At 42.6% G+C, this 12888-nt stretch overlaps 1 protein-coding gene across 1 annotated transcript in view; it reads left to right on the top strand.

Annotated features, from left to right (window-relative positions):
- The window catches only part of LOC126482216 (tubulin alpha-8 chain-like), a 137759-nt gene that overhangs the window by 61631 nt on the left and 63240 nt on the right, over window positions 1-12888 (top strand). Inside the window, exon 2 of the mRNA XM_050106194.1 lies at window positions 7150-7384. Coding sequence (XP_049962151.1) covers window positions 7150-7384 — 235 coding nt within the window. The remainder of the gene's footprint in view (window positions 1-7149; window positions 7385-12888) is intronic.

The raw sequence follows: 12888 nt of genomic DNA, 5'->3' as shown, positions 1-12888 counted from the left end.
TGTAAGGCTATTGACCGATGACCTCAGCAGTTTAGGAGTTCACACACATTTCAACATTTTTTACTTGCAAAAAACAGGCGGACAAACAACGACAGGAACTCGAAATTGTTACCTTCACGAGCAAGGGTGACCGCATGTATGATGAGGATAAAGTTAAACCATATCGTCAACAACTGATGTTAGCCCCCAATAATGTCTTATATCAAATTCCTCTTATCCTCAGTCATTTTCATGGCCTAAATGTTACCCAACATGGGAAAATGTCAAAAATAGTGCTGAATGTGAATATGCTTTGATTTTACAGGGTAATCATAGTTGCCGTAACTTACGAGGAGTAAAATTCCATAGATCTTTGCACTAGGGCAAGAGACACGTAAATCTACTGTAGAGAGAATGTTTTATGTACAAAGCCAACCTATAATAAAAAACCAAACTATAATGAACAGAAGACATTTATTTCGGTATTCAGTAGGCGACGCGCCTATTAACTTATATTGAAAAGCAATGTGTTTCACCGCTGTAATATTCGCTGACTAACAACAATCTACGTTGTCCATAGAAATTCTAGTTAAGACAAAAGCACGTCAGTCGTGCGGTTCCAAATTTTCGGCTTCACGTCTCACCGCCCACATCAAAATTTTTCAGCCTTCTAAATTTTACAGATAGCAGTACAAGTTTCTCCAACATGGTAAGAAGTTTTTTACTAATGTAATTGCTGTGCGGTGCGCTTCATTATGCATAATGAGCAAAACTTTAGCGAAATCTCGAGATGTGTCTTACTCATACATCCCCATCAACCAAACAAAGACCTTTATCGCCATTAATGGTAAGAATACACCCTGAAATCGTTTCAGGCAGCCCTGTTTCACATAATGATATATATTTTTATGAAGGTAAAATTTTATTTACGGCAGCGGCAGCGTAGGAAGTTGATGTTGGCAACGACCGGCCATGAAGTAAATAATTAATGCTGTTCCTGCTCTATGGTTGACATGTTCTTGTATGTAAGCTTGTCCGCTCAGTAAATTAATTGTCCTCGTAAAGCGAACATTTCACAAGCAAACATTTGCATTAGTATGAACGTCGCGTAATTCCCATCATTCAACGGCCGTTGCCAACATCAGCACACTACGCCGTCGCTCCCGTAAGCAAAATCTAACTTTCATGACTTTAACAGTGAGACTTAAAATTGAAGATCGGCTTCGAATTCTGCCTCACAGTTTTCTGTGTAGCTCCAAAATCGTCAATTTGACAGTTGAGCTCGCAGATGCATAAGGTTTTTTTCACCTTAAGTAAGTAAAATACGCATTTCTGATTAGTACTTCGTCGTGGTCTGAACCGTAATACTAAAATTAGAATTTCCAAATATAATTAACTGTTCTGACAACAATCAAAAGTACTTTTTATGTGAACTACACAAAGTTGTATGTGGTGTATCTCAAACTGTTCATAACAGTAAACATTTTGTTTTGGGTGCCATTCCGTCTCCAAACAATGGGACTGTCGTTTGCAGTAGTTCGTCATATTAAATTGAATGTAGGTAATCTTGTAATGCAACCGTCTAACAACCAGCCATATTTATGGAACCGTGTACCAATTTTCGGTATGAGCAACGTACTGTCATTGCAATTTGGATGCAACAAACCCAAGTTACTGAATTTCTTACTTAAACGATACCGGTAACATATAATGTTACGTTCGTCCATGCGCTATTACTTGACAACGTAAACCGAAATTCCTCGCGCAAGCTGTTAACAGTGTTTAGGTTAATTTTAATTATTCGATATTTATCAAAGCCTCTAACCGTGTAACTAATGATTTAAATAATAAAACTATGCACCAGTGATGTTTTTTATGCATCGCATGACGTGTAACACTAATTTATTCCCAGTTTCAAATGCAACACCCACGCAGACTTCACACACAGTAACAACGTAAATATTGTACTTGAAAATAGGAATTAGTTCCTGAAACGTGTCGTGCCACGCATATAAAAATGTAACTAGTTGAGCGTTTTATTATTTAAATCATCAGCCTTTAGATTGTTGCACTTTATGAGCGAAAACAGAACTGTGTTGTTTGCACTCATTCTGAGCAAACAGTCTCGCAACGTTTCCGATTTTCACTTTGTATTGAGCTGATCGAATTCCTGACAACGAACACAACCCAGCCCATCGCTTGTAGCATAATGTAGACAAGGTCAGTTGTCAAACTACAGTACCAGCAAACAATTCATATGTATCTGCAACTGGTGGAAACTAGTTAGTACATTATCCAGTAGAGATCATGCTACAGCACTTATTTATCATTGCCGATTTTCCTTCCGTTTTGAGTAATGTTCAAGTTTATCGTCAGACGCTACGAATTAATGACCTTGGCGTGTGCTCGCTGCCTGGACATCCGGAACCGAACCATCTGTCAATCACGTCAGGAAGATCTCTGACAACTCAAATATAAATATCTTTTTCTAACTGCTCAAATGTGTGTGGATTCCTAAGGACCACACCCATGCCCGCGGGAGGACTCTTAACTTCCGGCGGGAGCGGCCGCACAATCCGTTACATAGCGCCTCAAACCGCGCGGCAACTCCGCGCGACATCTTTTTCTACCTTGAAATGTTTGCTGTTTCGAAAATGTAATTGAATGTAACCTAAAACTGAAACATTCGGTGCCTAAAGTAGGCTAGCTATTATCTTTTGGGTTCAAAGCTTATTTCTAATCCAATGTTTTAATTTTAGCTGCAAGCAGATGTTTGTTGTTATGTTATTTAGTATTTGTGTTCTTGTAAAAAAATGTGTACGAAGACTTTTTCTGGAAGAATGAAACGACAATCGATGTGATAAAATACTGCCCCTTTATTAATATAGTCCTACTTTCTGAATTACAACTTGTGAAATAATTACCAAAATCAGGTGGCACTTGACGTGGACAGAATGTAAGTCCTAAGTGTCATCGACGTGTACTTCCGTACACCGAAGAGGCTCAGAAAGAATTTTGATGTATTGCATTATAACAGGGACAATCTTTCAAGATCCATGGTTTTCCCCAGTTGTATCTTCACGAACCACTTGCCAAACGATTTCACTATCTGTGAATCAGAGGTTCATGAAATCTTGAGGACACTGAAGCATGTGAGATCTATTCGAACTAAAGAATCCCTTGTCTTTTCCGATTTACCTGAATATACTGCAAGCAATCCATTGCATGTACTCATGTTGTCAAGAAGATCCATGACTCTCTCCTCCGCCTATAGGGCCTAGAAATGTGTGCTGTGCATCAAGGTATGTAGGGGTTAAGCGTAGCCGAGAAGGCTCCTGTGACCCTTTGCTCCCTCCTTTCACATGCACTGCCCTCAAGGCTGAGACAACAGGTACACTATCATTAGGATGAGGTGTCCCTGGAATTGAGCAACAACAAGCATCGGGTAGTGAATACAATAGCCACTTGCACAGATGTTGCCAAACATTCTCAAGAACCTGGTAATATGTTAATATCGCCCATATTGCAATGATCTGACGATTTCTCATTGATTTATTTGCTACATATTTAAATACTGCGATGCGAGTCGTAGTGATTCCACCATCGCGCTCTCTTAAACCAAATGATAACACCAAATTAGCTATTCTCAAAAAAAAGGCTAGTAAACTGTGCAGAATTAGTACATGCAATGACATTCGCACTAGCAGAAAGTGACAGCCCAAGAGTGTCACTGACTGGCTGACGCGATACCACAATCCCATAGTGGCTGCAACTGTCAAACACCTATGTACACAAAAGTCTAGCTGCCACTCAGTCATTTTATGTTAATAAATGGATTTCTATTCTAAGAGTGATTTTTAAGAGGGGTCTTTAACTTTGTCAAATGAAAATAATTTTTAAAATACGCGTATGTGCCCGTTTTTCCACCAATTTATCAGAAAAATTTTGCATTTGTGAACAACCGATGACTGTTGGTTAACGAATCGAAAAGCGCAGCACATCAAATCGCTGAAGAGACAGTATCAATACTGTCTAACAGACAATTACGATCAGCTGATTCGCAAGAATCATACATGCAGACTTTTCAAACAGAAGTTGCTGTTTTGTCGTAAGTTCTTACCTTATTCATGGTCGAGGTACAGGTGTGGAGTTTAAATGAAGTTATAGTAATACAGTGGAATACAAATGTATGGACACCTTACAAGAGGAATATGGTACTTGCAGTATCCGTATATCAAAAGCAATATTGATCAGTTAATCCATACCTCTGCCACTAGCGCTTCCATTCTGCATTGTTTTAAGCACTTCATTCACACTCCATATCTCCAATTCGATGACGAAGCAGGAAAGAAAGCACTACAACATAACTTCTGTTTTGGGAAGTATGATCCTGTAAGTGCTGCAATCGTTAAGGTATATTGCTTCAAGCAAATGTTTAGCATTTTGCTAAGTAATCTACATCTGTTCCCGGCAACCCACTGTGAAGTGCATGGTGGAGAGTACGTCCCACTGTACCAGTTATTAGTTTTCTTCCCGTTCCATTCTCGTATGGATTACGTGAAGAATGATGGTTTACATGCTGTCGTCTGTGCTGTAATTAATATAATCTTGTCATCACGATCCCTATGTGTGCGATTCGTAAGGGTGTAGTATATTCCCAGAGCCCTCAATGAACCGGTTCTTGAAACTTTGTAAGTAAAATTTCTCGGGAAAGTTGACGTCTGTCTTCAAGAGTCTGCCAGTTCAGTACCTCACCATCTCTGTGATACTTCCCCAAGGGTCAAACAAACATGTGACCGTTCGTGTTGCCCTTGTCTGTATACGTTCAACATTCCCTGTTAGTCCTATTCGGTACGGGACTCACACATTTGGGCAATATTCTATAATGGGTTGCATGAGTGATTTGTAAGCAATCTCTTTTGTAGACTGCATTTCTTCGGAATTCTAGCAATAAAGCGACGACTACCACTCCGCCTATGTGAACATTCCATTTCATATCCCTACAAAGTGTCACACACTGTATTTGTATGAATTGATGGATTCCAACGATGTCTCACTGAGACTATAGTCATAGGATCCTACACTTTTTCGTTTCGTGAAGTGCACAATTTTACATTTATGAACATTCAAAACAAGTTGTCACTCTTTGCATCACTTTGAAATCGTATCAAGATCTGACTGAATATTAATGCTTCTTTCAGGCAGTACTTCATTATAGATAACTGCATTATCTGCGAAAGGTCTGAGATTACTATTATATTATCCACAACGTCTTGATTATACAACACGAACAGCAAAAGCCCCAACACGCTTGCCAACGGTACATTCGAATTTACATCTAAATCTGAGGATCACTCTCCATCCAAGATAATGTACTGCATCCTCCTGATTTTTTAATCCTCTATCCAGTAACAAATTTCGCTTGATACCCCATATAATCGTACTTTTGACAACACACGAAGATGTGGTATTGAGTCAAATGTTTTTTCGGAAATCAAGAAATAGTGCATCTGCCTGACGGCCTTGATCCAAGACTTACTGGACGTCATGTGAGAAAAGTGTGAGCTGCGTTCTGCATGAGCGATGTTTTCGGAATCCGTGCTGCTTCGGGTGGAGTACATCATTCTAATGGAAACACGTCATTTATGACTCTGATGAATCTGTTGGTCGTAGTTGCCTGTTACACGGCGTTGTTTCTTCAGCGACTCGTGCTTTAGATTCGATCATACGTTTGTGCGCTCAGGTCCACAAACGAGGGCGAAAGTTTGACGTCAGAGTGGCATGTCGATGGCCTCATTGGGCAAACCCTCCGGTTTGTGTCGTAAACCGTAGTTAGCTTGTCCCCCACCCCCCCTTTTTAATGGGTGTGGAGCGTGTGGCACCCCAACTCCAGGGTTTTACCCGCCTGCCTCCCTGGTTGCTCCAGAGGTGCAGCGTCCTTTTAGACTTGTCAGAGTACCGGAGGAGCTCCACTCCTACGTTTGTTTTTACCTCCTTATTTTACGATATTTTAAACCAGCATCCCGACCATGTACCAATATTTACGGATGGCTCTAAACAGGGGGACTCTGTTGGTTGTGCTGTTGGTTTGCCTGATCGAGTCGTCAAGTTACGGCTTCCTGCGGCGTTTACCATCTTTGATGCCGAATTGTTTGCGATCTTGCGGGCATTGGAGCAGATGAGATGTGTTCCCAATCTTAAGTTTCTCATCTGTTCTGACTCACTGAGTGCCCTTCAGACCATGCAACACTTGTACCCAGCGGATACGGTCGTCCAGAACATCCACGATGCCCTTCTCCACCTGCAACGGCGGGGGAAGGAGGTTTCTTAATGCTGGGTGCCGGGGCACGTGGGTATCAGGGGAAACGAACTGGCAGATGTGGCTGCCAAAGATGCATGTTCCCTCCCTCACGTTGTTGAATGTGCCGTCCCCCTCCATGCTGTTACCTCCCTTTTTCGTTTTCGTGTTATGCGTTAATGGGAAGAGGAGTGGCTGGCAGTCGGTGAAAATAAGCTGCGTCTGGTCAAGGCCACCACACGGCCATGGCGTACGTCCTACCAGTCATGCAGGCGGGATGAGGTTCTCCTCACTCGCCTCTGCATCGGGCACAGTCCCTTAACGCATGGTTTTTTACTCCGGCGGGAGAACCCCCCCAATCTGTTGTGCTTGTGGAATCAGATTACTGTCCGCCACATTTTACTTGGCTGTCCTTTATTCTCTGACTAGAGGACGGTGGTTTCCTTGCCACCGGATTTGCCCTCTATCTTGCAAGACGACGCAACGGCTGTGGTTAAGGTCTTACGGTTTTGTGTCCTGTCCAATTTGTTGCCTCGGATTTTAGGGAGAGGATTTTAATGTGCTGCTGGGTGACTGGCTCACCCAGGTTTTAGGTAAGAGGTCCGCCAGTCATGATTACCTACCTGTTTCACTTCGATTTCTGTTCTCTTTTCCTTGTGTTTCCTTTCCTTTTTAGTGCGTTTCTTCTCCTCTTGTCTTGCCTCTGTATGTGAGGATTTGGAACTGCGTCAGATCTGTGTCTTTCAGCCGTTCTCCTTGTTCGCTGTCCGTCTTCGTCCCTTCACCGCAAGTGTTACTGTTTCTATGCGTTTGGGCGCTGATGACCTGTTTAGCGCCCGGAAACCTCGAACCACACACACATTAACGGGAAGGCGCTGTGTTCGCAGCGGGAGTGCGTGTCGGTGCACATCGGGCAGGCCGGCGTGCAGATCGGCAGCGCGTGCTGGGAGCTGTACTGCCTGGAGCACGGCATCCAGCCCAACGGCCGCATCCCCTCCGACAAGGTGGCCATCGACACCGAGTGCTACACCACCTTCTTCTCGCAGACCGAAGCGGGCAAGATCTCGCCACGCGCGCTCATGATAGACCTCGAGCCCACCACCATTGGTAAGTCTGCCTCTGTCATGATGCTTCGAAATCTTTAATACATGAATACATTGTGACGAATCATAGAGCTGATTCTGCTGTCATTATTTAGAAAATCACCTGGTATTTCGACTCGCGCAGTATACATGGTGGTCCATTGATAGAGACCGGGCCAAATATCTCACGAAAGAAGCGTCAAACGAAAAAACTACAAAGAACGAAACTTGTCTAGCTTGAAGGGGGAAACAAGATGGCGCTGTGGTTGGCCCGCTAGATGTCGCTGCCATAGGTCAAACGGATATCAACTGTTTTTTTTTTTAAGTAGGAACCCCCATTTTACTACATATTCGTGTATTACGAAAAATATATGAATGTTTTAGTTGGACCACTTTCTTCGCTTTGTGATAGATGGCGCTGTAATAGTCACAAACGTATACGTACGTGGTATCACGTAAAATTCCGCCAGTGCGGACGGTATTTGCTTCGTGATATATTGTTGTTGTGGTCTTCAGTCCTGAGACTGGTTTGATGCAGCTCTCCATGCTACTCTATCCTGTGCAAGCTTCTTCATCTCCCAGTACCTACTGCAACCTACATCCTTCTGAATCTGTTTATCTCTTGGGTCTCCCTCTACGATTTTTACCCTCCACGCTGCCCTCCAATACTAAATTTGTGATTCCTTGATGTCTCAGAACATGTCCTACCAACCGATCCCTTCTTTTAGCCTCAAGTTGTGCCAAAAACTTCTCTTCTCCCCAATCCTATTCAATACCTCCTCATTAGTTATATGATCTACCCACCTAATCTTCAGCATTCTTCTGTAGCACCACATTTCAAAAGCTTCTATTCTCTTCTTGTCCAAACTAGTTATCGTCCATGTTTCACTTCCATACATGGCCACACTCCATACAAATACTTTCAGAAACGACTTCCTGACACTTAAACCTATACTCGATGTTAACAAATTTCTCTTCTTCAGAAACGCTTTCCTTGCCATTGCAAGTCTACATTTTATATCCTCTCTACTTCGACCATCATCAGTTACTTTGCTCCCCAAATAGCAAAACTCCTTTACTACTTTAAGTGTCTCATTTCCTAATCTAATTCCTTCAGCATCACCCGACTTAATTCGACTACATTCCATTATCCTCGTTTTGCTTTTGTTGATGTTCATCTTATACCCTCCTTTCAAGACACTATCTGTGGTGTCACCGCCAGACACCACACTTGCTAGGTGGTAGCCTTTAAATCGGCCGCGGTCCATTAGTATACGCCGGACCCGCGTGTCGCCGTTGTCAGTGATAGCAGACCGAGCGCCAACACACGGCAGGTCTAGAGAGACGTACTGGCACTCGCCCCAGTTGTACTGCCGACTTTGCTAGCGACGCTACACTGACCGATACGCTCTCATTTGCCGAGACGATAGTTAGCATAGCCTTCAGCTACGTCATTTGCTACGACCTAGCAAGGCGCCGTATTCAATTGATAATTAATATTTATTATGTGAAGCATGTATCATCAAGAGCGATGTTCTACAATTGTGGATTAAAGTTAAGTATTATATCAACTACGTACTTTATTTGCAATTCTCAAGATATTGTCCTGTTCCAGACCTCACGCCAGTCAGCGTGTAATTAAACGCGTGCATTTCGGCCTCCTCTAGAAATACAGTGTTGACTATTCTGCCAACACTACACTATCCATTCCGTTCAACTGCTCTTCCAAGTCTCTGACAGAATTACAATGTCATCGGCGAACCTCAAAGTTTTTATTTCTTCTCCATGGACTTTAATACCTACTCCGAATTTTTCTTTTGTTTCCTTTACTGCTTTCTCAATATACGTGATATATTACCCGTGTTAAAATGGACCGCTTACCAATTGCGGAAAAGGTCGGTATCGTGTTGATGTATGGCTATTGCGATCAAAATGCCCAACGGGCGTGAGCTATGTATGCTGTTCGGTATCCAACGGCATCATCCAAGTGTCCGGACCGTTCGCCGGATAGTTACGTTATTTAGGGAAACAGGAAGTGTTCAGCCACATGTGAAATGTCAGCCACGACCTGCAACAAATGATGATGCCCAAGTAGGTGTTTTAGCTGCTGTCGCGGCTAATCCGCACATCATTAGCGGACAAATTGCGCGAGAATCGGGAATCTCAAAAACGTCGGTGTTGAGAATGCTACATCAACATCGATTGCACCCGTACCATATTTCTATGCACCAGGAATTGTATGGAGACGACTTTGAACGTCGTGTACAGTCCTGCCACTGGGCACAAGAGAAATTACGGGACGATGACAGACTTTTCGCACGCGTCCTATTTAACGACGAAGCGTCATCCACCAACAGCGGTAACGTAAACCGGCATAATATGCACTATTGGGCAACGGAAAATCCACTATGGCTGCCACAAGTGGAACATCAGCGACCTTGACGGGTTAATGTATGGTGCGGCATTATGGGAGGAAGGATAATTGGCCCCCATTTTATCGCAATCTAAATAGTGCAATGTATGCTGATTTCCTACGTAACGTTCTTCCGATGTTACTACAAGATGTTTCACTGCATGACAGAATGGCGATGTACTTCCAACATGATGGATGTTCGGTACATAGCTCGCGTGCGGTTGAAGCGGTATTGAATAGCGTATTTCATGACTGGTGAATTGTTCGTCGAAGCACCATACCATGGCCCGCACGTTCACCGGATCTGACGTCCCTGGATTTCTTTCTGGGAGGAAAGGTGAAGGATATTTGCTATCGTGACCCACCGACAACGCCTGACAACATGCGTCAGCGCATTGTCAGTGCATGTGCGAACATTACGGAAGGCGAACTACTCGCTCTTGAGAGGAATGTCGTTACACGTATTGCCAAATGAATTGTGGTTGACGGACATCATTTTGAGCATTTATTGCATTAATGTGGTATTTACAGGTAATAACGCTGTAACAGCATGCGGTCTGAGAAATGTTAAGTTCACAAAGGTACATGTATCACATTGGGACAACCGAAGTAAAACGTTGCAAACTTACCTACGTTCTGTATTGTAATTTATAAAACCTACTTGTTACCAACTGTTCGTCTAAAATTGTCAGCCACATGTTTGTGACTATTGCAGCGCCATCTATCACAAAGCGAAAAAAGTAGTCCAACTAAATATTCATATTTCTTTACGTACTACACGAATATTTAATAAAAAAAAATGGGGTTCCTATTTTAAAAAGCGCAATTGATATCCGTTCGACACGTGGCAGCGCCATCTAGCGGGCCAACCATAACGCTATCTGGTTTCCCCCTTCAAGCTAGACAAGTTTCGTTCTAAGTAGTTTTTTCGTTTGACTCTTATTTCGTGTGATATTTGGCCCGGTCACGATCAATGGACCATCCTGCATATGGCAGTAGTTCCCAACCTTTCTTAAACCACTAACCCTGAGTGCAGTCGGACATTAGCTAGTACCCCTGCCCTCCACCCCTCCCCCGTATTATCACCATCTTTAGCACCTAACTTAACTGTAGAATGAAACGCTTTTCTTAGAACACTTTTATTTTTAAAATGAAGAAAGATGAATGATGTTTATGATGTTAATTTTGTGTGTGTGTGTGTGTGTGTGTGTGTGTGTGTGTGTGTGTGTGTGTGTGCGTGTGTGTGTGTTTGAGAATGAATGACGAAGGAATTCGAGGTGCATCGCAAGTGCTACCCATAACTCCCTCTCAGAAAAGAAAGCTAACTATTGACAGTGAGGCTACACACTTGTTACGCAAAATGCTGCCCCTGCATTACTCCTCCCCATTGCGGTACTTGCTTGACCTGCAGATGCAACCCCATTTAAAATCGATGTTAAGTCCGATAGTGCTCAGAGCCCATTTAAAATCAAACAATTTCAAATGTGTGCACTATACTTACTGTTCGTAAATCGCTCGATTGCTGCATTCCGTACATCTGAACTGGCAGAAATCGAAAGATTTCAGGCTGATAATGCTTTGTGTCTGAGTACAATCACAAATAGTAGTAATAATAATAATACTGTGTATAGCACTATAATAGCCCTTAATGTTGTTACTGCTGTGTCGTGCTGTCAATCAATTGATTTATCTGTTTCGAAGCGAGTAATGACGCAATTCGTGGACTACTGCAGGTACTTTCAACACATTGGAGAAGACATATTCGTGAGATATTTAACTTTTGTTACGTATATGTCTCAGTTTCATTATTATCGATGTAGAGGACGAAGCACAGCATATAAGTGTAGTGGATGGACTACGTGAGGAATCTGTAGCCTCCATCGCATAAATGATACTAACTAAGAAAAAGTGATTATTGATAACTTATGTAATCAGTATTGGTAACGTCCATGCCGCAGTGGATACACCGGTTCCCGTGAAATCACCGAAGTTACGCGCTGTCGGGCGTGGTCGGCACTTGGATGAGTGACCATTCAGGCCGCCATGCGCTGTTGACATTTTTCGGGGTGCACTCAGCCTCGTGATGCCAATTGAGGAACTACTCGACCGAATAGTAGCGGCTTCGGTCAAGAATACCATCATAACGACCGGGAGAGCGGTGTGCTGACCCCATGCCCCTCCTATCCGCGTCCTCCACTGCGGATGACACGGCGGTCGGATGGTCCCGGTAGGCCACTCGTGGCCTGAAGACTGAGTGCTATGTAATCAGTATTAGTCTTACAAAATTGTGTAACTAGTAATGATCTTTTGAATACAATTTAGCTTCGAGACTGAAACACAATCTAATCGTTTGATTTTTACCCGTCAGAAAATTTCTTTGCAACTCAGAGGGTAATTACTCCAAGGTTGGAAAAGTTTCTGTTGTTTTCGTGGTCCTCAGTCCGAAGACTGGTCAGATGGAACTCTCCATTCTTCTCTATCCTGTGCAAACATCTTCATCTCCAGTTAATTACTGCAACCAACATCCTTATGAATTTGCTTACTGTTTTCCTCAGTGGTCACCCTCTACGATTATTACCCCATAAACTTCCCTCCAGTACTAAATAGCTGATCTTTTGATGTCCCAGAATGTGTCCTATCGACAGATCTCTTCTTTCGGTCAAGTTGAGCCACAAATTACTTTTCTACCCAATTCTATTCAGTACCTCCTCATTAGTTATACGATCTCTTCAGCATTCTTCTGCAGCACCATATTTCGAAAGCTTCTATTCTCTTTTTGTCTAAACTGTTTATCATCCATGTTTCACTTCCGTACACGGCTACTCTCCATACAAATACCTGCAGAAAAGAGTTCGTAACACTTAAATCTATATTCGATGTTAACAAATTTCTCTCCTTCAGAAACTCTTTTCTTGCCATTGCCAGTCTACATTTTATATCCTCTCTACTTCGACCATCATATTGCTCCCCAAACAGCAAAACTCATCCACTACTTTAAGTGTCTCATTTCCTAATCTAATTCCCTCAACATCATCTGATTTAATTCTACTACATTTCATCATCCTTTTTTTTTTTTTTTGCTTTTGTTGATGCACATCTTATAACAACCTTTCAAG

The sequence above is a fragment of the Schistocerca serialis genome, chromosome 5, assembly GCF_023864345.2.
Source record: "Schistocerca serialis cubense isolate TAMUIC-IGC-003099 chromosome 5, iqSchSeri2.2, whole genome shotgun sequence".
NCBI lineage: Eukaryota > Metazoa > Arthropoda > Insecta > Orthoptera > Acrididae > Schistocerca > Schistocerca serialis.
The sequence above is the reverse complement of the archived record's forward strand: the minus strand, read 5'-3'. Positions and strand labels throughout refer to the sequence as shown.